This window comes from Dendropsophus ebraccatus, chromosome 7 (assembly GCF_027789765.1).
Source record: "Dendropsophus ebraccatus isolate aDenEbr1 chromosome 7, aDenEbr1.pat, whole genome shotgun sequence".
NCBI classification, from domain to species: domain Eukaryota; kingdom Metazoa; phylum Chordata; class Amphibia; order Anura; family Hylidae; genus Dendropsophus; species Dendropsophus ebraccatus.
The window spans coordinates 115763753-115784464 of NC_091460.1; the positions used below are offsets into that span (position 1 = coordinate 115763753).

Below are 20712 nucleotides of genomic sequence, written 5' to 3' on the forward strand. Positions count from 1 at the left end.
GGTGTACTTGAGGAGTTGGGAAAAGCGTCTGACACTTTGCACTAAAAAATAAAAGCATTTTTCTATGTTATGGAAGCACAGCTGGGTATATGAAAAGTACTATGTGTACCAAATCTTTAACATGTCAAAAGTTTTGATCAGTTTAGGTCTTGAGACCCCCATCAATCTGTCTAATCAGCAGCAGCATGTTGCAGCACGCTTTACTCCCTGGTCCATTAGAAGTCTATGGAGACTGACTTCTGCAATGGTATGGATTTAAGGGGTTATCCAGCGCTACAAAAACATGGCCACTTTCTTCCAGAGACAGCCAATTTGATGTTTTGTAACTTTGTTCCATTGAAGTGATTGGAGTTTACTTGCAAACCTCACAGACCCTAAAATAAATGTACCATTAGGTACATTCCCTTTAAGTAAAACCCATGTATAGAACAGCGCTGGTGCGAGGAAGCCAGTGCCACGGTCGTTTTTTTGAACCGTGGCCCAGTTCCCGTGTACTATTCACGGGTAGCGGGCAGGTGCCCTTCTTCTTCTTTTTTTTTTTTTTTTTTTGTTTTGAAGCATTCAAAGCGGGCCGGCCTGCCCCCAGTGGGAGGAATCCCCTGCCCCTCTATGAGGTGGCTCTATTGATTCTAATGGAGCTGCATCATAGAGGGGCGGGGGTGGCCTTCCACTGGGGGCGGGCCAGCTCCGTTCTATACATGGGTAATACTTAAAGCGAATGTACCTGATGGTACATTCGCTTTAACTGGAGACAAAAGCTCTGCTGTCTCTGGAAGAAAGTGTCCATGTTTTTGTAGTGCTAACCCCTTTAAGCATCAAGCTAGGGGTGGTGAAACGCACAGGCAAACACTTCTCCTGGCTATATCAGGCCCTATTCCACCAACAGATCTGACGACAGATTATCTGCCAAAGATTTGAAGCCAAACCCAGGAACAGACTATAAACAGAACAGGTCATAAAGGAAAGACTAGATTTCTGCTCTTTTCAAATCCACTCCTGGGTTTGGCTTCAAATCTTTGGCAGATAATCTGTCGTCAGATCTGTTGGTGGAATAGGGCCTTAAAGATCGGTGTATGTCTGTGTGATACATCAAGTTTACCTTTTTTTTTTTTTTCTTTTTTTTTTTTTAAGTGCTAACATGGTATTTTCCATTGCTACCTCTTAAGATGTGGTATTACAAAGAGTGCTGTGAGGCCATTTGCACATACTGTGTTTTGTGGCTTATTTTGAGCCACAAAAAATGACATTTTTGTAGATCTCAAGACGAGCCTGGAAAACAATTAGCAAATATAGGTGAACTGCAAAGAACCCTCTCCTGTACTGATGGACTCGAGCAAATTAAACAATAAAGATTGCTGGCCAGGCCGAGTAATGGAAGTCCTCTGGCTGAACACCGAGACCTGTCATTACTTGATGACATCACTCTTTCACATGTAGTCACTATAACAGGCACCAACCCCCGACGTTCATGTATGTAAATATGGGTTGAGTTGCATTAACCCCTTAAGGACAGAGCCAATTTCCATTCTTGAGCGTTCGTTTTTTTTTCTTCTTGTGCTTAAAAGGCCATAGCACTTGCATTTTTTTTTATCAAGAGACCCACACGAGCCTTTATTTTTTGCGCCACTAATTGTACTTTGCAATGACAGGCTTAATTTTTGCATAAAGTACACTGCAAAACCAGAAAAAAATTAAATGTGTGATGAAATTGAAACACCCCCCCTTTTTTTTTTTTCTTTTTTTTTCTTTAGGGAGGTTTCGTGTTTATGCCATTTGCCCTAGAGTAAAACTGACTTGTTATACCTGTTCCTCAAGTTATGATTACAACGATATGTAACTTACATAGTTAATACGGTTGAAAAAAAACACATTTCCATTTAGTTCAATCAAGGAGGGGATGGATACAGGGAAGGGGGGGGGGGTGATAGGTTTTATACATATGCATTTATATTATTTTGCTCTAAGAACTTGTCTAGGCCGGTTTTGAAGCCCTCTACTGTTGTTGCTGTGACCAGATCCTGTGGTAGACTGTTCCACAGATTCACAGTTCTCATGGTAAAGAAGGCTTGTCGCCTCCGGAGATTGAACCTTTTTTTCTCCAGGCGGAGGCAGTGCCCTCTTGTCCTTTGAGGGGGTTTTACCTTGAACATCTTTTACCCATATTTCTTGTAGGGGCCATTTATATATTTAAATAAGTTAATCATATCTTCCCTTAAACGTCTCTTCTCCAGACTAAACAAATGCAATTCTTTTAATCTCTCCTCATAACTAAGATGCTCCATTCCCCTTATTAGTTTAGTTGCCCGTCTTTGTACCCTCTCCAGCTCTAGAACATCCTTTTTATGAATCGGGTTCCAAAACTGGACAGCATACTCCAGATGAGGCCGCACCAAAGCTTTATAAAGCGGTAATATCATATCCCTGTCCCGTGAGTCCATGCCTGTTTTAAGACCAACAAAACACAGTTATCACTGAACTCAAGGAGAACAGTGAAAAAAAATTCCAATAAAGTACTCAATCAAGAGTCTCCACTGATGCCCTCAAAATTTTAAATATGCAAAACAGAAGCCCATGGAGCCTCGGGTGCGAGTCTCAAAACACGGGATAGCCAGATATCACTAGCCTGTTGCCACGGGGTGCCTCCATGATAGGGAGAGCACCACACCACCCTGATAAATAGCCCCTTAAGTCCCACTCAGTTGCGAGTATTGGAACATAAATAGGGAAACACCAGGGTGGCCCCTTCTTGTCAATGTCTAACTCAAGGTGCGAGTATTGCGATCATGACAAGGGCTTGCCAAGGCAGGCTTCCATCCACAGACATCCGTTTCGGGGGTTTTGCCCCTCGTCAGTGTGGAGTAGGATTCTGGCTGAGTGGGACTTAAGCGGCTATTTATCAGGGTGGTGTGGTGCTCTCCCTATCATGGAGGCACCCCGTGGCAACAGGCTAGTGATATCTGGCTATCCCGTGTTTTGAGACTCGCAACCGAGGCTCCACGAACTTCTGTTTTGCATATTTAAATTTTTGAGGGCATCAGTGGAGACTCTTGAGTGCTTCATTGGAATTTTTTTCACTGTTCTCCTTGAGTTCAGTGATAACTGTGTTTTGTTGGTCTATTTGCTATTGCCCCAACTAGCCAGAATCCTACTCCACACTGATGAGGGGCAAAAACCCCGAAACGGCTGTCTGTGGAAGGAAGCCTGCCTTGGCAAGCCCTTGTCATGATCGCAATACTCGCACCTTGAGTTAGACATTGACAAGAAGTGGCCACCCTGGTGTTCTCTATTTATGTTCCAATACTCGCAACTGAGTGGGACTTAAGGGGCTATTTATCAGGGTGGTGTGGTGCTCTCCCTATCATGGAGGCACCCGTGGCAACAGGCTAGTGATATCTGGCTATCCCGTGTTTTGAGACTCGCAACCGAGGCTCCACGGACTTCTGTTTTGCATGCCTGTTTTAATGCATGACAATATCCTGCTGGCCTTAGAAGCAGCTGACTGACATTGTGTGCTGTTCTGTAGTCTATTATCTACAAGTACACCCAGATCCTTCTCCATCAGCGACTCTGCCAGAGTAACTCCCCCTAGGATATATGATGCATGCGGGTTATTAGTACCCAGGTGCATAACTTTATATTTATTCAGATATAACCTCATTTGCCAAGTGGGACGCCCAAACAACAGTGTGTCTAAGTCATCCTGTAACATCTGCACATCTTCCATAGACTGTACTGTACTACAAAGCTTGGTGTCATCTGCAAAGATAGAAACATTGCTGTTAATTCCATTCTCAATATCATTAATAAACAAGTTAAACAGAAGAGGGCCCAGTACTGACCCTTGGGGTACTCCACTTATTACCGGGGACCATTCGGAGTAGGAATCATTGACCACCACTCTCTGGGTACGATTATTAAGCCAGTTTTCAATCCAGTTACACATTAAATTTTCCAAACCGATAGACTTTAACTTACCCATCAGACGTCCATGAGGAACTGTGTCAAACGCTTTTGCAAAATCCAGGTACACGATATCCACAGCCGCGCCGCCATCCAGGCTTCTACTTACCTCTTCATAGAAACATATTAGGTTAGTTTGACAGCTTCTGTCCTTAGTAAAACCATGCTGGTTATCACTTATAATACTATTAGCCACTACATATTCCTGGATGTAGTCCCTTATAAGCCCCTCAAATAGTTTCCCCACAATGGACGTTAAGCTTACAGGTCTATAGTTACCTGGGGAAGTTCGAGAGCCCTTTTTGAAGATCGGCACTACATTTGCCTTACGCCAGTCCCTCGGCACAATACCAGTAAGCAAAGAATCACTGAATATTTCATACAAGGGTAGAGAAATTACAGAACTGAGTTCCCTAAGAACTCTGGGGTGTAATCCATCAGGCCCTGGAGCTTTGGCTACATTGAGTTTGTTTAATTTATCTTGGACCATATCTATAGTAAACCAGTTCAGTACATTACATGTGTTAGCAGCACTGGCCCCACCCACCTCAGTACTGGCCCCACCCACCACAGCTCCATCCTCTTCTTTTGTATATACAGAACTGAAGAAGCCATTAAATAACTCAGCTTTCTCCTGATCCCCAGTTATTAATTCCCCTTCACCATTATTTAGGGGTCCTACATGCTCTGACCTTGGATTTTTTGCATTAATATATTTGAAAACTTTTATATATATATATATATATACACATAGGGACCTGTCCTCCTTCCTCCTGTGTGTATAGGGACCTGTCCTCCTTCCTCCTGTGTATATAGAGCGACCTGTCCCCCTTCCTCCTGTGTGTATAGGGACCTGTCCCCCTTCCCCCTGTGTGTATAGGGACCTGTCCCCCTTCCTCCTGTGTGTATAGGGACCTGTCCCCCTTCCTCCTGTGTGTATAGGGACCTGTCCCCCTTCCTCCTGTGTGTATAGGGACCTGTCCCCCTTCCTCCTGTGTGTATAGGGACCTGTCCCCCTTCCCCCTGTGTGTATAGGGACCTGTCCCCCTCCCCCCTGTGTGTATAGGGACCTGTCCCCCTTCCCCCTGTGTGACAGCTCTGCTATTCCAGGTACAGACAGCCTGTGTGCACATGGGGAAACCACTTTCTCCTTTAGCCTCTGCCTGTCAGTGATAAGATCCAGAGCAGCAGAGAGGAGTAAGCAGCTCCTCCGTGCAGTAGCTGCCGCTAGTCAGACACTGTCTCTTTCTCTGGCCAGTACACAACGGGAGGAGCTACAATGCTGCGGCTGCAGTGTGTTATCTCCTGGAGAGTGGTGCCGGGTAGTTACGGGGGAGGGCTGTGTGAGGCAGAAGCACACAGTAGTAGGTTACCTCCTGAAGGCTGCTGCTGTTACACGGAGGGGGATATCTGTGGCAGCGTGACAGTGACTGGAGCCTGGGAACCGCTCTGGCTCCAGGTCACTGCTCGGCGCGGCAATTGCCCTGTTTGAATGGACGGCCCGGCAGTGACTGGAGGGGGAGGGGCAGAGCGGTCACCCCAGCAGAAGCTGTCCGGTCTGTGCTGCGCGCACTGCCCGGGTAGGGGAGAGCAGGACACCCCGAGGCTGCGGGGCTCAGTGTCTGCCTCTTGGGGGTCCTGAGAGAGATCAGCCAGATCCCTGGACTGTAGTGTCGGAGCTCAGTGATCCCCCTCCTGTCTGGGGCCTGGGATAAGACTCCTCTCATCCGCTGCAGCCACGTCCTGCCTGGCTCTGGCATCCCTGCGTCTCTGCACATAAAGCACCCAAAACTGTGAAATACCGCAGATACCATCCTGGCAAAGTTGAGGTCGGTTAACCGACGCCAGAGACGGTATCTGTATTTTCACGGTATACCGCCCAGCCCTACCTCCCAACATGTTTTTCTTTTCTACACTTTAAGCTAAAAGTCACTATATTGTGGTCACTATTACCCAGGTGTTCATGGACAGTGACATCCCCAACCAGCTCAGCGTTGTTAGAAATAACCAGATCCAACAAGGCATCACTTCTAGTTGGCTCCTCCACAAACTGGCCCAGAAAATGATCCTGCAGGAGGTTAAGAAATTCCCTCCCCTTTGTGGATTTAGCTGAACCGTGACCCCAATCTTTATCCTGGTAGTTGAAATCCCCCATTACTACTACTGTCCCTTCCCGGGCAGCCCCCTCTATTTGTCTATTCAACTGACCATCTATCCCCTCAGTAATGTTGGGGGGTCTATAGATTACACCAAGAATAATTTTATCACTCTTTACCTCCTTCTGTAGTTCTACCCACAATGCTTCCACATCATCAGTCATCGCCCACTATTGCATCTTTTACACTCACTTTAATATCACTTCTGACATACAGACATACTCCTCCTCCCCTTCTGCCCACCCGGTCCCTTCTGAACAATGCAAATCCCTGAATATTGACAGCCCAGTCATGTGAGGAGTCCAGCCATGTCTCAGTCACACCAACCACATCAATGGACTCCTCCAGAACCAAGGCCTCTAGCTCCCCCATCTTGCTGGCTAGACTTCTGGCATTAGTAACCATACTCTTTATATTACCATCGTGTTTAACCGCTTCATTGTGAGAAATAGGATTTATTACTGTGCTGTGGCTACAATCATCCTCACTGTTCATCCGCAACAGATGGATCTCCCTATTCACTGCTCTTATCCTCCCCCCACAGGACCCTTCTCCTCCCTCCACAGGACCCTTCTCCTCCCTCCTCAATGTTCTGTCCCCTCTCTAACCTATCTGCCACTACATTACATACTACATTGTCCTCCCTTACTTGTTACTTGTGTAACCTTAATTTTATTGGATGGCTTTTAAAAAATTAAAACCGTTTTTAAAAAATAAATGTTCCTTAAAATTGCTTAAAACTCTTTTATCCTTTGGTCTATGGGGCTGAGGTGTCATTTTTTTTTTTTTTTGTGCCTTGATCTGTACTATTTTCTATTGGTACCCTGATTGTGCATATGCGACTTTCCCCTCCCTTACTAGACACCAGGGATGTGGAAAATAAGCATTTTAAATACAGCTGTCAACTTTGCCAGCTGCATTTAAAAGGCTAATTAGCGGGCACGGTGAACGGACCGTGCCCGCTAATTGCCGCAGTCCCACCAGGTGGCGGCGTGTTAAAGGGACCAAGATTTACATACTCGCAACAGAATTTTCATTCGACTATGGGTAAGTAACCCCATTCAAAATCACAATATCTGGATTCGCAGCGAAACTCACTGCGAATCTGGTACGTGTGAATTTGGCCTCAAGGTAGCGTCACACGCACAGGATCCACAGTAGATTTAATGGTGTGGATACGCAGTAGATTTGATCTAAATAACTGAACACAGCATCAAATCTGCGCCATCAGATCTGCTGCGGATCCTGTAGTGTGAACGCACCCTTACCACTTATTAGTTCACAATGTCCTACGACTGGACTATCTATGTCTTTCTCATTGTCCTGTTCGTGTTTAGTAATTATGGACTGTGGAACTATACTCTTGGTTGATGTTTCTATTCTTTGGTCATGTATACCACGCTTCCCTGCCTACACATCTCCTACCTTTTTCATCCCTTCCTTATTCCCTTCCTTTTTCCCCATCCCCTTATGTGATGTTTTCATGTTGGAAAACTTAATAAAAACATTTGAAAAAAAAGAGAAAATATTTTCACCTAAGGTCATTGTACATTGAGGGACCACTGTATTTTTATATGTATATACGTTTTTGGAGCAGTGTATATATGTCAGTATTTAAATCTGTAAATAAATGGGGGAAAAAATTATTTATTTTTTTATTTATTTTTTTGCCTCGTCGTCCATCTAATATCTGCTACCAACGCAAAAGGTTATCATTATTCTTTCCTTTTCTGTCTTCCCTTCATGTGACGCTTTTCCGGTCAGTGTTTTCAGCTCTGTGTCAGGGATTAACCTGCTCTTCTGGGTGACAGAATTAATGACAATAGCCTCATTGTGTATAAAAGCCTTTCTGTTAGCTAGTAGAGTCTGAGGTGAGGAGGAGCTGCTGCAGCTGGGGAGGGGACGGCTGTCACTGGGGTTGGCTGCCGGAGAGGAGAGAGCATTTTAATTGCTCTCCCTACATCAGCAGCATCCAGACAGCATCCTGGGACTTGCTTACGCTCCTAGCATCTCTGGTCACATGAGTGTGAATTTTCTCTTCTCTTCATTAGTCAGCCATTTTGGTCACCACCCTGCTTACTGCGCAGAACCAATCCTACAAGATCACAAGTGCCTGGGCTGTGCAGACCTGCTGCCCTCTTTGAACCACTTGGATTCCTGTAATTGCCTTTTTATTGTCATTTTATGTCCAGCTGGATGACTGCTTCGAATTCTCAAGATCTGGCTTAGACAAAGAATAACCTTTTTAGTATCTGGAGTTTGGGCTCTAAAAAAAAAAAAAAAAAACAGGTTTGACGCATGACAATTGGCATCAGAGCAGCAGGGGGGCGGAAGAGGCAGAGACGATTCTCAGGATTCCAGTGCAAAGCCAGAAAGGAAAAGCCTTTCCTCTTGTGTTTGCAACTCATAAAACCATATACATTTTCTGTCTGTAGCTCTGCATGTTGATTTGTGCAACTTTACCTCTGAGCTCATTGCCTTTCTAACTTGTGTGCAACCATCTTGGATTCTTGAACGTTCTTCGTGCTGCTGCTGTTTTTGTTTTGTTTTTGTTGTGTGTTTTTGTTTTTTGTTTTTTTTTCTTCCTCTGGGTGGTTGTTATCACCTGAGCCATTATGTCGGCTCTCACTCCTCAAAGCGACATGCCAACCCCCACCACAGACAAGATAACACAGGCTGCCATGGAGACCATCTACCTTTGCAAATTCCGTGTCTCTATGGATGGCGAATGGCTTTGCTTGCGCGAACTTGATGACATCTCACTTACGCCAGATCATGAACCTAATCCTGAAGGTATGGGCCAAATTCCTGCCATGGCAACCCCCCATAATTCCCTGCTGTGGAATACTTGATTTGTTTTCATCACATCCCAGTATTACATATGATTTTTTGTTTTCTACCTAACAAGCAATGATTATTATTACGTGTGTGCCAATGTGTTGTCGCTTGGAGCAATGATTTACCTTACAAGAGGCTTTATTCATTGCGGAATGTAATATCTTATGTGGTAAGCGTGACTTTGGCAGTATTTAGAGGCATCCAATACTTCCCTTTTAGTTAGGCCTATATAGGGAATAAGAATCGCCTTTTGTTACATGGGACAGGTTTGTGAAGGTCACGTGTCTCCAGGCCTGCAGCTATGTATACACCGTATATCTTGTGCATGCTTGAAAACTCAATTATGGTGACTATACTGTAGCAAGCCTACCTAATAAACAGCATTAGGTGTTCATTCACATTGTTTTTCTGCAAGCGTCTGTCTCCAAATGATCAGTCACCTTCATATTACCTTTGTGCGAGATGCCATAGTATTGTGAAATTTCTTATCCTATTCTACTGCTGCACATACACAGACTGGTAATAACACCGCTATCATCTGGCTGCAGTGATTTTTCTAGTGCATGCAGAGGTGAAGTGGTTAAGTGGCGTTGCCTCCTCCCCTGTTGTAAGGCTCATGCCATTCTGCCTAAATAGTTTTTAGACAAAAGGCTACTGGAGCATACAGAGATGTGTTGTATGTCTATAAATCCCCGCTTCATTCTCTCTCATGATCTGTGCCCTTACATCAGTCTCTTGGGCTCTTTTGTTTTTCCGAGTGTTTGTAATATGGAAGTAGGTATAAAGACTATAGGAATAGACGTGTATTGCATGTATGACTTGCATATGAATAGGGTATACTGTATCATGTACTAATATTAACACAGCGGGAGGGTGGGATTACTTGGGCCTTGCCCCAGCCATAACATGTTTCCTCTTTGATATTTTTGCACTTGTTAGAAAAGTTTGCTTGTTTTTTAAGTTGAAAACCATTTTGGTTGATTCTAAAACTAGTTAATAATTTGTCAGTTTCATTTGGCTGCTTAATTGGTATTTTAATTGGGATTTTCCATTGCATTGTGGTTAAAAAGCAATGTCACTCATCCTTCTAGATGGTCACAGTGGTGCAGGCTTTAGGGGCCTGTGTAATATTGTAGAGGTTTATCATTCTATACATATTTGTTGCTCATCGGGATGACCATGTCACATTGTGTGTCACCACAAAAGTACAAGAAATTGTTATAGCAAAGGCATGTGTCACACTTCGTTCTCTGGACATATGCTTTAGAATGGCATTGGGGTTCTTTTAAAATAGAAAAGAAAGAAAATTCACTTCCTCACCTGCAACTGCTGTTCTTTTGGCTTTCAATTAGGAATGGTCCGAACCCGCCGAGGTTCGGCTGAACCCGAACGCTCTGCATCGGATTACCGCCGTCTGCCCGCTCCGTGCAGCGGGCGGATGCAGCGGGAGGAACGCCTGGAAAACTGGGATACAGCCTATGGTTATGGCTGTATCCCAGTTTTCCAGGCGTTCCTCCCGCTGGATCCGCCCGCTGCACGGAGCGGGCAGACATCGGTAATCATTGCGGATGGTTCGGGTTCGTACGAACTCCGTACGACCTCTGTTCGGACCATCCCTACTTTCAATCTAAGCTGCTTTTATGGTTTGTTTTTTACAGGCTATGCCATTCAGCCAATTGTTGGCTGCAGTGGGTCCTGCCTTATCCCGCCCTGGCCACTGACTGGCTAAGCAGGCATTCCCTGCAGGAAATCAAACAAAACAAAATGTCAGAGGAAGCTCGGCACAGTGGATTGTTGGATGGTGAGGGAAAGACTCCAAAGGAGACATTTATGAAAGTTACTGCAGGGGCGTATGCCAGGAAGAGGGTGTAAATTCGCCCCTTCTCCCTGGCATACGCCTGCCGTATTGCCCAATGGGTGGGATGGACGGCCAAGGCATGACAGAGGCGTGGCCGCCACCCACACCTCAATTATCATGCTGGAAGCAGGTGTAGAATTGTTACGTTGGGCACATGTGCCTTTTAGGGTGTGTTTGCACAGACAGATTTATCTGATAGATTTTTAAAGCCAAAGCCAGGAACAGACTATAAACAGAGAACAGGTCAGGTCATAAAGAAAAGACTGAGAGTTCTCCTCTTTTCAAATCCTATCCTGGCTTTGGCTTCTAAAATCTGTCAGATTAATCTCTGTGTAAACGCACCATTAGTGAATTCGACCAGGGAAAAGTAGGTGGGGCCTAATTTAAGGCTGGCGTACGAGTATGCTCTTAGTAACCCCCCCCCCCCCCCCCCACACACACACACACACACACACCCCCTAGTGTTTCTCTTGGCTGCTACCATGGAAAGTGATAAGACTTGTTAGCTCATTCCTTGTTTGTTCATTCCTTGTTAGCTGCACAGTGCTCCCCATAGTTTTGTGACTTTCCCCAGCCTTCTATTAGATATGATTGACAGCAATAACATTAGGAGACCGCTAGAGCTGTGAATCATAATTGAGAGAGGGGGACCAATGAAATTCTTAATACAGAGGATTTCAGGGCACATAAGGAGAAGCAACTGTTATGGGCACTTGCCGTGGTCGTTGCCCGGAGATTAACCATTATTTTTCTGGGTCATGATTGAGACACCAAGGGGGATATTTATCAAACATGGTGTAAAGTGAAACTGGCTCAGTTGCCCCTAGAAACCAATCAGATTCCACATTTCATTTTCCAAAGAGTCTGTGAGGAAGAAAAGGTGGAATCTGATTGGTTGGTAGGGGCAACTGAGCTAGTTTCACTTTACACCATGTTTGATAAATCTCCCCCCAAGTATCTGTCCACTCCCCTTCCCAGCCTCTGCATAGAATGGTCAGCAGCTGTTAAGGCCAACTGTCTATAGGAGGGATTGCTCGCCTTCTCTCTCCGCGACTCTCCGCTCATAGAACTGACATGCCAATTCTTTGAGCGGAGAGCCCCGGAGAGAGTAGGCACGCAAGCCCTCCCATAAACCGCCTGTATGACACTGAGGCTGGCTGGATTCCACGGCTAAGAGTTCTGACGCGGAATTCCGCCTCTTTCACTCCGTGTGAACTGGCCCTTATGGTGCAAAGTTGGTGACATACTCAATTTAAATGCAAATGTTTACTTCATATTATCTATCTTTTGGGCATGTGATCCACAGGTTTCCAACGTAAAGCTGGCTAGAGACATTGATTTTATTCAACAGATGGAGATGGGACTGTTGGATCTCTATCTGGATATATAAACACAAGATAATTGAATATTGTGACATTAACAATATCCAATAAGCTGATTGGCTAATTGTAACATATACCTCAGGCTGTGGCCAACTATTTGAACCAGATAGCTTGGGTAAAATCTTTCTATGCCCAACGTAATTTTCCTTCTTTCAAATGGTCATGCTGGCAGTATTTTGTGTCACAAACGTATTTGATATCTCTATTACCTTAAATAATACTTCCTCTAGAGCAGGGGTAGGGAACCTCTGCTCTCCAGCTGTTGCAAAACTACCCATCATGCTCCCATCATGTTGTTACACCCAAAGCTTTAGCTTTGATGGGAGTTGTAGTTTTGCAACAGCTGGAGAGCCAAGGTTCGCTACGCCTTCTCTAGTGGATAGTGTTTTTTTTTAAATACTATACAGAATATTCTTGGTTGCCAATTCATTGCAGGCAGAAAAGAGAATTTGCCTAAAAGAGAATGCATCTTGAAAAAATGACCTATTTTAAATTAAGTTTTTGTGTTAAACTTTTTTTCCCCCCCATTTTTCTCTCTGTATTATAAAATAATCCTTAAAGAGCATGTACCACCTGGTACATCCTCTTTAACCTAAACCCACTGATCGAACAGCGCTGGCAAGGGGAAGCCTGTGCCGCGGTCCGTTTTTCGGACTGAGACCCGGTTCCCGTGAACGGCGCCGTTCTATGCACCGGAACTGGCCGGTGCTCAGGCACTGGAGGCGGGCCACCCCCAGTGGGAGGGAATTCCCTCCCCTGTATGACGCGGCTCCTTATGGAACGGCGTCATACATGGGAGGGAATTCCCTCCCACTGGGGGCGGCCCAGCCCGCCTCCAGTGCTTGAGCAGCGGACGTTTCCGGTGCATAGAACGGCACGGTGCATGGGAACGGGGCCGTGGCACCGACTTCCCTGTGCCGGCGCCGTTCGATCAGTGGGTTTAGGTTAAAGAGGATGTACCAGGTGGTATATCCTCTTTAAATTCTCATTACTGGGGCTAAAACTAAGCTGAGACCTCCTGTTATGTCTGTGGTGATAAGAGGAGGCTGCTGTAAAGTGGTCTGTACAGCTTTGCAGTGACATGTGACAACAGTAGATAGAGGAGACCATAGCAGCTCCCTGTGGAATGACCTCTTCAAAGGTCAACGAGTACGCTCAGTAATCTTTTGCATTCATCTTAAGGGGACAGACTCTGTCTATTGTCTTCTATGTCCATGAGGCTTGCCGTAAAGCATATAATTAAATGCTGTTTAAAAATGCTTGGACAAGAAGGCTGCTCCCATAGCAATGTACAAAATGTAAAATAAAAACGGAAACGGATTAGAAAAAAAACCCATGCTTTAGTATCTGGCTTTAATTGGTAAACAAAAGGGGGTTGCTTGGCAGGATAAAATTTAAGAAAAGGGGGGTAGACTGGATTAAAGAGGAAAAATCCTCTTACTGTTGTCAGAACACGGAAATGCCCGCTTAGTAAAATGACTGGAGGACCGGACTAATCAGTATGTGTATTGATGCTAAAGGAACAAAAAGGGAGATTCATCAAACATGGTGTAAAGTGAAACTGGCTCAGTTGCCCCTAGCAACCAATCAGAATCCACCTTTCATTCCTCACAGACTCTTTAGAAAATAAAATGTGAAATCTGGTTGCTAGGGGCAACTTAGCTAATTTTACTTTACACCATGTTTTATAAATCTCCCCCAAAATATTAAGAACATTTGTGAAGTTGCTATAGTGCTGTGGGCTCTTTTAATAGCTGATAGGTAGGGATGTGTAGGGTTGATCTTTGTAGTGATATTTTTACTCCTAGGTCTGTAACCATGACAAGGGGGCATCCTCTAAGTCTAGAGGAAAGAAGATTTCACCATCAGCATCAACGCGGGTTCTTTACAAGCAGTAAGACTGTGGAACTCTCTGCCACATGATGTCATGGCTGATTCATTTAATAAGTTCAAGGGGGGTGTGGATGTTTTTCTTGAAAAATATAATATTACAAGTTATGGGCATTAGATTTTTTGGTGATTAGTTGATCCAGGGATGATTCTGATTGCCATTGGAGTCAGGAAGGAATTTTCTCTCTGTGATGGGGCAATTGTCATCTGCCTCATAGGGGGTTTTGCCTTCCCCCCTGGGTTTCTCTAGGTTGAACATCCCGCTCTGGCAACACGGCTGCATGTCAGGCTCCCGCCTCCGGTCCTGCTCAGCCAATCAGTGGTGCTGATTAGCTGAGCGGGACCAATGGGAGCCGGGAGTCGGGAGCCTGACATGCAGCCGCGTCGCAACAGCAGGTAATGTATGATCTCGGCGGCAGGGCTGCGGGCAACAGGGGGTTAAAGCACATACTCAAAGCGGGATGTCAATCCCGCTGCAAATATGTGCTCTACAGAAATGAATGGGAATGGACGCTGGGGCTGTGAATCCCCAGCGTGAAATTCGCAGCGGATCCGGTAGGTGTGAAGGCATCCTTAAACAGCGCAGTCAAGATGGCAGGACTACGGGACATGTCCGCTTGCTAACAACCTCTTTTCTGTCGGGGTAGCTGTTACATATTGGCCCTGACTTATTAGTGTCATTTTTTTCCCCCACACTTTCTTCCCCTACCTGACACTATTCTTCCCTACTGATTTATCAATCTGGTGTTATTTTGGGGGAATAAAGAATTAAATGCATTATCAGAACCAAATAAATTATTTGTTACACAGGATATTTTAATCAAAACAAACAAAAAATGCCAAAATCTCAAGAACAAAATAAAAAGGGGCGCTTACTTCAATTTCCTAAAGAATCTAGAGGTCTCTAAGTTGTAACTATATAGCGAGTACCGTTTAAAATACAAAAAATAAGGGCAAATAAATTAAATAAATAAATGTGACTATTTTCACCAGCTCATCCTTTGTCAAAAATCTCATGGTGAAAGCAAACTGTTGGGGAAATGCGGAAGCCATACCTTGGTCACTAAGGCTGCATTCCCATGTTCCGTGTTCCTCGCGGAACACGGATGTGGAATGCCTGTAACGGACTCTCCCCCGCCCGGACAGTATCTGTAATTAAATGCTGGGAGCGGGGGAACTGTACTGATATGTGCTGTGCTGTAATGAATCAGCCGTGCGGCTCTGTCATTACAGCGCGGCGCATATCTGTACAGTTCCCCCGCTCCCAGCATCTTATCACAGATGCTTCCAGGGCGGGGAAGAGTCTGTTACAGGCATTCCATGTCTGTTTTCGTGAGGAACAAGCAACGTGTGAATGCAGCCTAAATTGTGTTGTCAGTATGGTGCAATTGTGGTGCAATCTCTTTGCACTAAGATGTTGCAATTTGTGATAGTGTACTGTCACTTTTGTTATAATAAATCAGGGCTATTGTGTTTAGATGTTGTTACAGACACAGTTTGATCTGACAGATTCTTGAAGCCAAAGCCAGGAATGGATTTGAAATCTTGAATCTTTTCTTTATGACCTGTTCTCTGTTTATAGTCTGCTCCTGGCTTTGGCTTCGTTGATCTGTCAGATAAATCTGTGTGTATAAAAGGGCCCGTAGACCATTTTCACATGTTCATGGCTGTTTTTTTACAATCAGAAAACACTCAACGAGGCTTCAGGAAACCTTTAGTCACTGGTCAGTCATGGCACCAGCGTCAGCACCTGGCAGCACTTGGTTGCTGCCCTCATAGGGTATCTGTGCCCAATATAATCCTATGGGTTTTAAAATTTAGCTTCTGACGTAACACTTTTGGTTTTCTTTTGACGTGGGAATTATATACTGCATGGTTTATGTTTTGTTGTGGAATGCTTCTGTATTAAAAAGCATACATAACTATGCTTTTCAGTACAGCAGAAGGAAAGGTATGCTAGTCCACACCACCCTAATGTGTCCGGAAATTTCTTATCAGGAAAGCTGGGTAAATTTCACGAATGTGTGAAATGGGCCTTACTATTTTACACCACTTTTCAGACACATATGTACTTTGTAGCTTTTAATCCCAAAAAGGGGGCATGGCTTGAGGAAATTATGTTTACCCAACCAATTTACTAACAAATAAGCCCATTCCTGGCACAAACTACACAAAAATATAAGAAGTGTGATTTACTGTACATTTGGCATCTGGGCAGGCACATGTGAGGAGAGACCATAATTTTTGCCAAAATAGTAAATCACACAAAAAAAAAACTACACCTTGCACAATACAGTCGGCATGTTGGACACTCTGCAAACAATGTTAAATTTGACTTATTGTGTTGTGTCTTGAGGATGCCGAGGGAAGTGTTCTTATGCTGGGTGCTTGTATTCCAGGAGCCAGCCAAGCCCAGTTCTTCACTGTGCACATATGCCTACAGAATATTAATGTTTTTAATCCCTGCACAGCCCCCAAGAACATGTCTTGTGTATATTACCCAAGCTTTGCTCTGAGATTGCCTTGTATTCCCAGAAGTGGTTTAAACCAGTAGCAAGGTTTTAAAGTGATACAGCACATGGATGGCGACAGGAAAATGGATCTGGCGTCTCAGGGGACCTGCATGAGCCTTTTCGTACTCAGATTGCAGCTCAGGATGGCAAAGATATTGTCTTGTGTATTACAATTCACAGTCTATAATATATTGGTGATAATATGATGTAGTAATTACACTACGTTTATTAATTTTTAGGAAAATATGATGACGGTATACTAGGTTTCAGGGAGACATAAGATTACTACATTTTAATGTTTCCTATAAGAAAACCAAAGAACCTGCAGTTCTGCTGAACCCAACTGGAGGTCCTAGGTGATCGCAGTTTTGTTGAGTAGAGCAAGTAAAGCTATCCCCTTTTACAGGTGCAAGTCCCAGTCCTACCACAGGTCTGATGAACCGAACTGATGCATATAAATGTGAATTTAGCATGCTTGTGTGAAAATGGCCTAAAACCATCTTCTGAAGTAAAAAAGAGCGGAATACCCCTTTTAATTATGTAAATAGTGTTTAAGACAATCTATTGTACCAGTGTAGGGCAAATTGCTACTTTTCATGATATTGCTTCTTGTAATAAAGATACTGTCTAATCGTGTCTTTAGGTCCTGACCTAAAATCATTAGCTGCTGACTGCACATCACTACATGTAATAGTGATGTGCAACCAACGGCTGATGACTGTGTAAAGAAAGTTCACACATTAACTTTGCACGCTCCCCCGGTGTTCTCTTCGCTGCTCCCTGCTCAACTTCAGAGCCAGTGTCTGAAGTGACAGGCTGCTTAGCCAATAAATTTGAAGGAGATAGCACTTTGTAGAGTGAAAAACGGTGGCCTTTATTCACACCTCAATGTTGCGACGTTTCGGCTATACACAGTAGCATGCTTGAGAAAGGCTACTGTGTATAGCCGAAACGTCGCAACATTGAGCTGTGAATAAAGGCCACCGTTTTTCACTCTACAAAGTGCTGTCTCCTTCAAATTTATTGGATTATCCCGGACACTGAGCCCAGTCTGGTGAGGCGTGCACTAATCTATTTTTTTCTACTTTTTGCCTGTGCTGCTATATCATATTCAGAGGTTGCTTAGCCAATCACTGACTAGGAAGAGATGAGCGGCCTGTCCCTTTATAGACCGGTGTAAAAGCTTCAGCAGCGGCTGCAGGGAGAAGCAAAGAGAACATCCGGGAGCCTGGAGAGGCAATGTATGAACTTTTATTTCAAACTTCTAATCGCTTGAGGATGTATGACGTAAGGGTACGTCATCCGTCTGCAAGAGGAGTTCAGTGGGGGGCCGCGACGCGACCCCGCTCTGAACTGCTGCGATCCCGACTGCTTTCTGCAGCACGGGACCGTGGCTATTAGTGGGAGAGGGCAAACATGACAGCTGCATCTAACAGTCTTCTATGTGGCATTCCATGGGGTCTAGTGGCGGGATCCCTTCATCTTGCCGGGCCGGGCCTCAGCGTCAGAATGATGCAGATCCCGGCAGGCCAAAGCATTAGAGCACCGATCTCATGAATCTCTATGGGAGATCAGTGTAGTTGTATGCGAAGTCCAAGGGGGACTTCTAATTACTGTGTAAGTAAAAAATTTAAAAAATTTTCATTAATAATAAAAAAAAAACCTTCCCCTAATAAGTCTAAATCACCCCCTTTTTCCCATGTTATAAATAAATAAAAATAAATAAATGTTTGGTATCGCCGCGTGCGTAATTGCACAAACCATTAATTTATCATATTCTTGATCTCACACGGTAAATGATGTAAGCGCAAAGACCCGCCAAAGTGCAAAAATTGCGCATTTTTGGTCACATCGAATCCAGAAAAATTGCAATAAAAGGCGATCAAAAAGTCACATATACACAAAGTACCGATAGAACACATTATGGCGCAAAAAATGACACCTCAATCAGCCCCATAGACCAAAGGATAAAGGCATTTATAAGCATGGTCTTAGAGCAATTTTAAAGGGGTAGTGCAGCGGTAAACAATTATTCACAGAATAACACACATTACAAAGTTATACAACTTTGTAATGTATGTTATGTCTGTGAATGGCCCCCTTCCCCGTGTCCCACCACCCCCACCCGTGTACCCGGAAGTGTGGTGCGCTATACATACCTGTCACGTGCCGACTCGTCTCCGATCTTCAGTCAGCGAAGTAGTCTTCGGACGGCCGGGCCGAATCCCTCCGAGCGTCCTGAGTGCCGGCCGCCCTCTTCAGCAGCATCAGATGCTCAGCCGCGATTGGCTGAGCAGGCGATGACGCGGCAGAGGGCGGCCGGCACTAAGGACGGACAGAGGGATTCGGCTGAAGACGACATCGCTGACTGAAGATCGGAGACGAGTCGGCACGTGACAGGTATGTATAGCGCACCACACTTCCGGGTACACGGGTGGGGGTGGTGGGACACGGGGAAGGGGGCCATTCACAGACATAACATACATTACAAAGTTGTATAACTTTGTAATGTGTGTTATTCTGTGAATAATTGTTTACCGCTGCACTACCCCTTTAAGGAACGTTTATTTTCTGTAAAAGGTTTTATTTTTTTTTTAAAGCCATCAAATATAAAATATCGCTTTAATCGCACCGACTTAAGGAACATAAATACCATGTCAGTTTTTCCATAGGACGAACGGTGTAAAAATGAAAAAGAATTGTGTTGTTTTTGGGTTTTTTTTCAATTTCACTGCGCATATAATTTTTTTTCTGGTTTCGCCCACCATATTTCATGCAAAAATTAAGGCTGCTGTTGCAAACTACAATTAGTAACGCAAAAAATATGTGGGTCTGTAGGTGAAAAAATGCAAGTGCTATGGCCTTTTAAGTACAAGGAGGAAAAAACGAAAACGCAAAAACAAAAATTGGCTCCGTCCTTAAGAGGTTAAAGCAAAGGCTGCACGGACATTGCTAACTATATCAAAAATATATATACATACAACCCTTGCTGCACGATAATTGAGCTGTGTAATAGGCGCAGTAAGCAAGTACCAATCTAGCAGATTGTCGCTTGTTTACTATGGTGATTAGGCCATCTAATTACTGTATACCTCCCTCCCCCTCTGTACCTGTTCCCTCATACTGTACACATCCACCTCTCCAGGTAGTCCCCATACTGTATAGCTTCCTCCTTCGCTCTGTAGTTGGCCCATGTCCCCTCGATCCCCCCATATTCAGTGTCCCCTACTATGCATCTTCTCACCACTCCTGCTTCCCTGCAGCTTATGTTGAGCAGTGGGGGCGGAACATAACAAGTCTGGCCCTGATTGGCTGATGCTCAGCCAACCAGTATCAGGGATCTGGTCAGCTGACTGTTACTAGAGATTATATTTGGAGTAGGGCTTATATTTCAAGTTTACACCAAAAGCCTGCAAAATTATGCTGGGTCTTATTCTCTGGGTTGGTGTCATTTTTGGAGAAACAGTGGGGTGTGGCTGTGTGTGTGTATATATATAAATTTTATATATACACTCACCGGCCACTTTATTAGGCACACCATGCTAGTAACGGGTTGGACCCCCTTTGGCCTTCAGAACTGCCTCAATTCTTCGTGGCATAGATTCAACAAGGTGCTGGAAGCATTCCTCAGAGATTTTGGTCCATATTGACATGATGGCATCACACAGTTGCCGCAGATTTGTCGGCTGCACATCCATGATGCGAATCTCCCGTTCACCACATCCCAAAGATGCTCTATTGGATTGAGATCTGGTGACTGTGGAGGCCATTTGAGTACAGTAAACTCATTGTCATGTTCAAGAAACCAGTCTGAGATGATTCTAGCTTTATGACATGGCGCATTATCCTGCTGAAAGTAGCCATCAGATGTTGGGTACATTGTGGTCATAAAGGGATGGACATGGTCAGCAACAATACTCAGGTAGGCTGTGGCGCTGCAACGATGCTCAATTGGTACCAAGGGGCCCAAAGAGTGCCAAGAAAATATTCCCCACACCATGACACCACCACCACCAGCCTGAACCGTTGATACAAGGCAGGATGGATCCATGCTTTCATGTTGTTGACGCCAAATTCTGACCCTACCATCCGAATGTCGCAGCAGAAATCGAGAT

The 20712-nt window shown here is 44.6% G+C and overlaps 1 protein-coding gene across 5 annotated transcripts in view; it reads left to right on the plus strand.

The window, feature by feature from the left end:
* RUFY3 (RUN and FYVE domain containing 3) overlaps positions 1–20712 on the plus strand; it is an 80121-nt gene that overhangs the window by 14389 nt on the left and 45020 nt on the right. The window contains exon 1 of one of the 5 annotated variants that reach the window (XM_069978253.1): positions 8274–8909. The exons of 3 other annotated variants lie outside the window; for them this stretch is intronic. In XM_069978253.1, the coding sequence (XP_069834354.1) occupies positions 8732–8909 (178 nt within the window). In that variant the 5' untranslated portion in view covers positions 8274–8731. Of the gene's footprint in view, positions 1–8273; positions 8910–20712 lie in introns of those variants that run through there. One more of the 5 variants, XM_069978250.1, reaches the window with a different exon arrangement.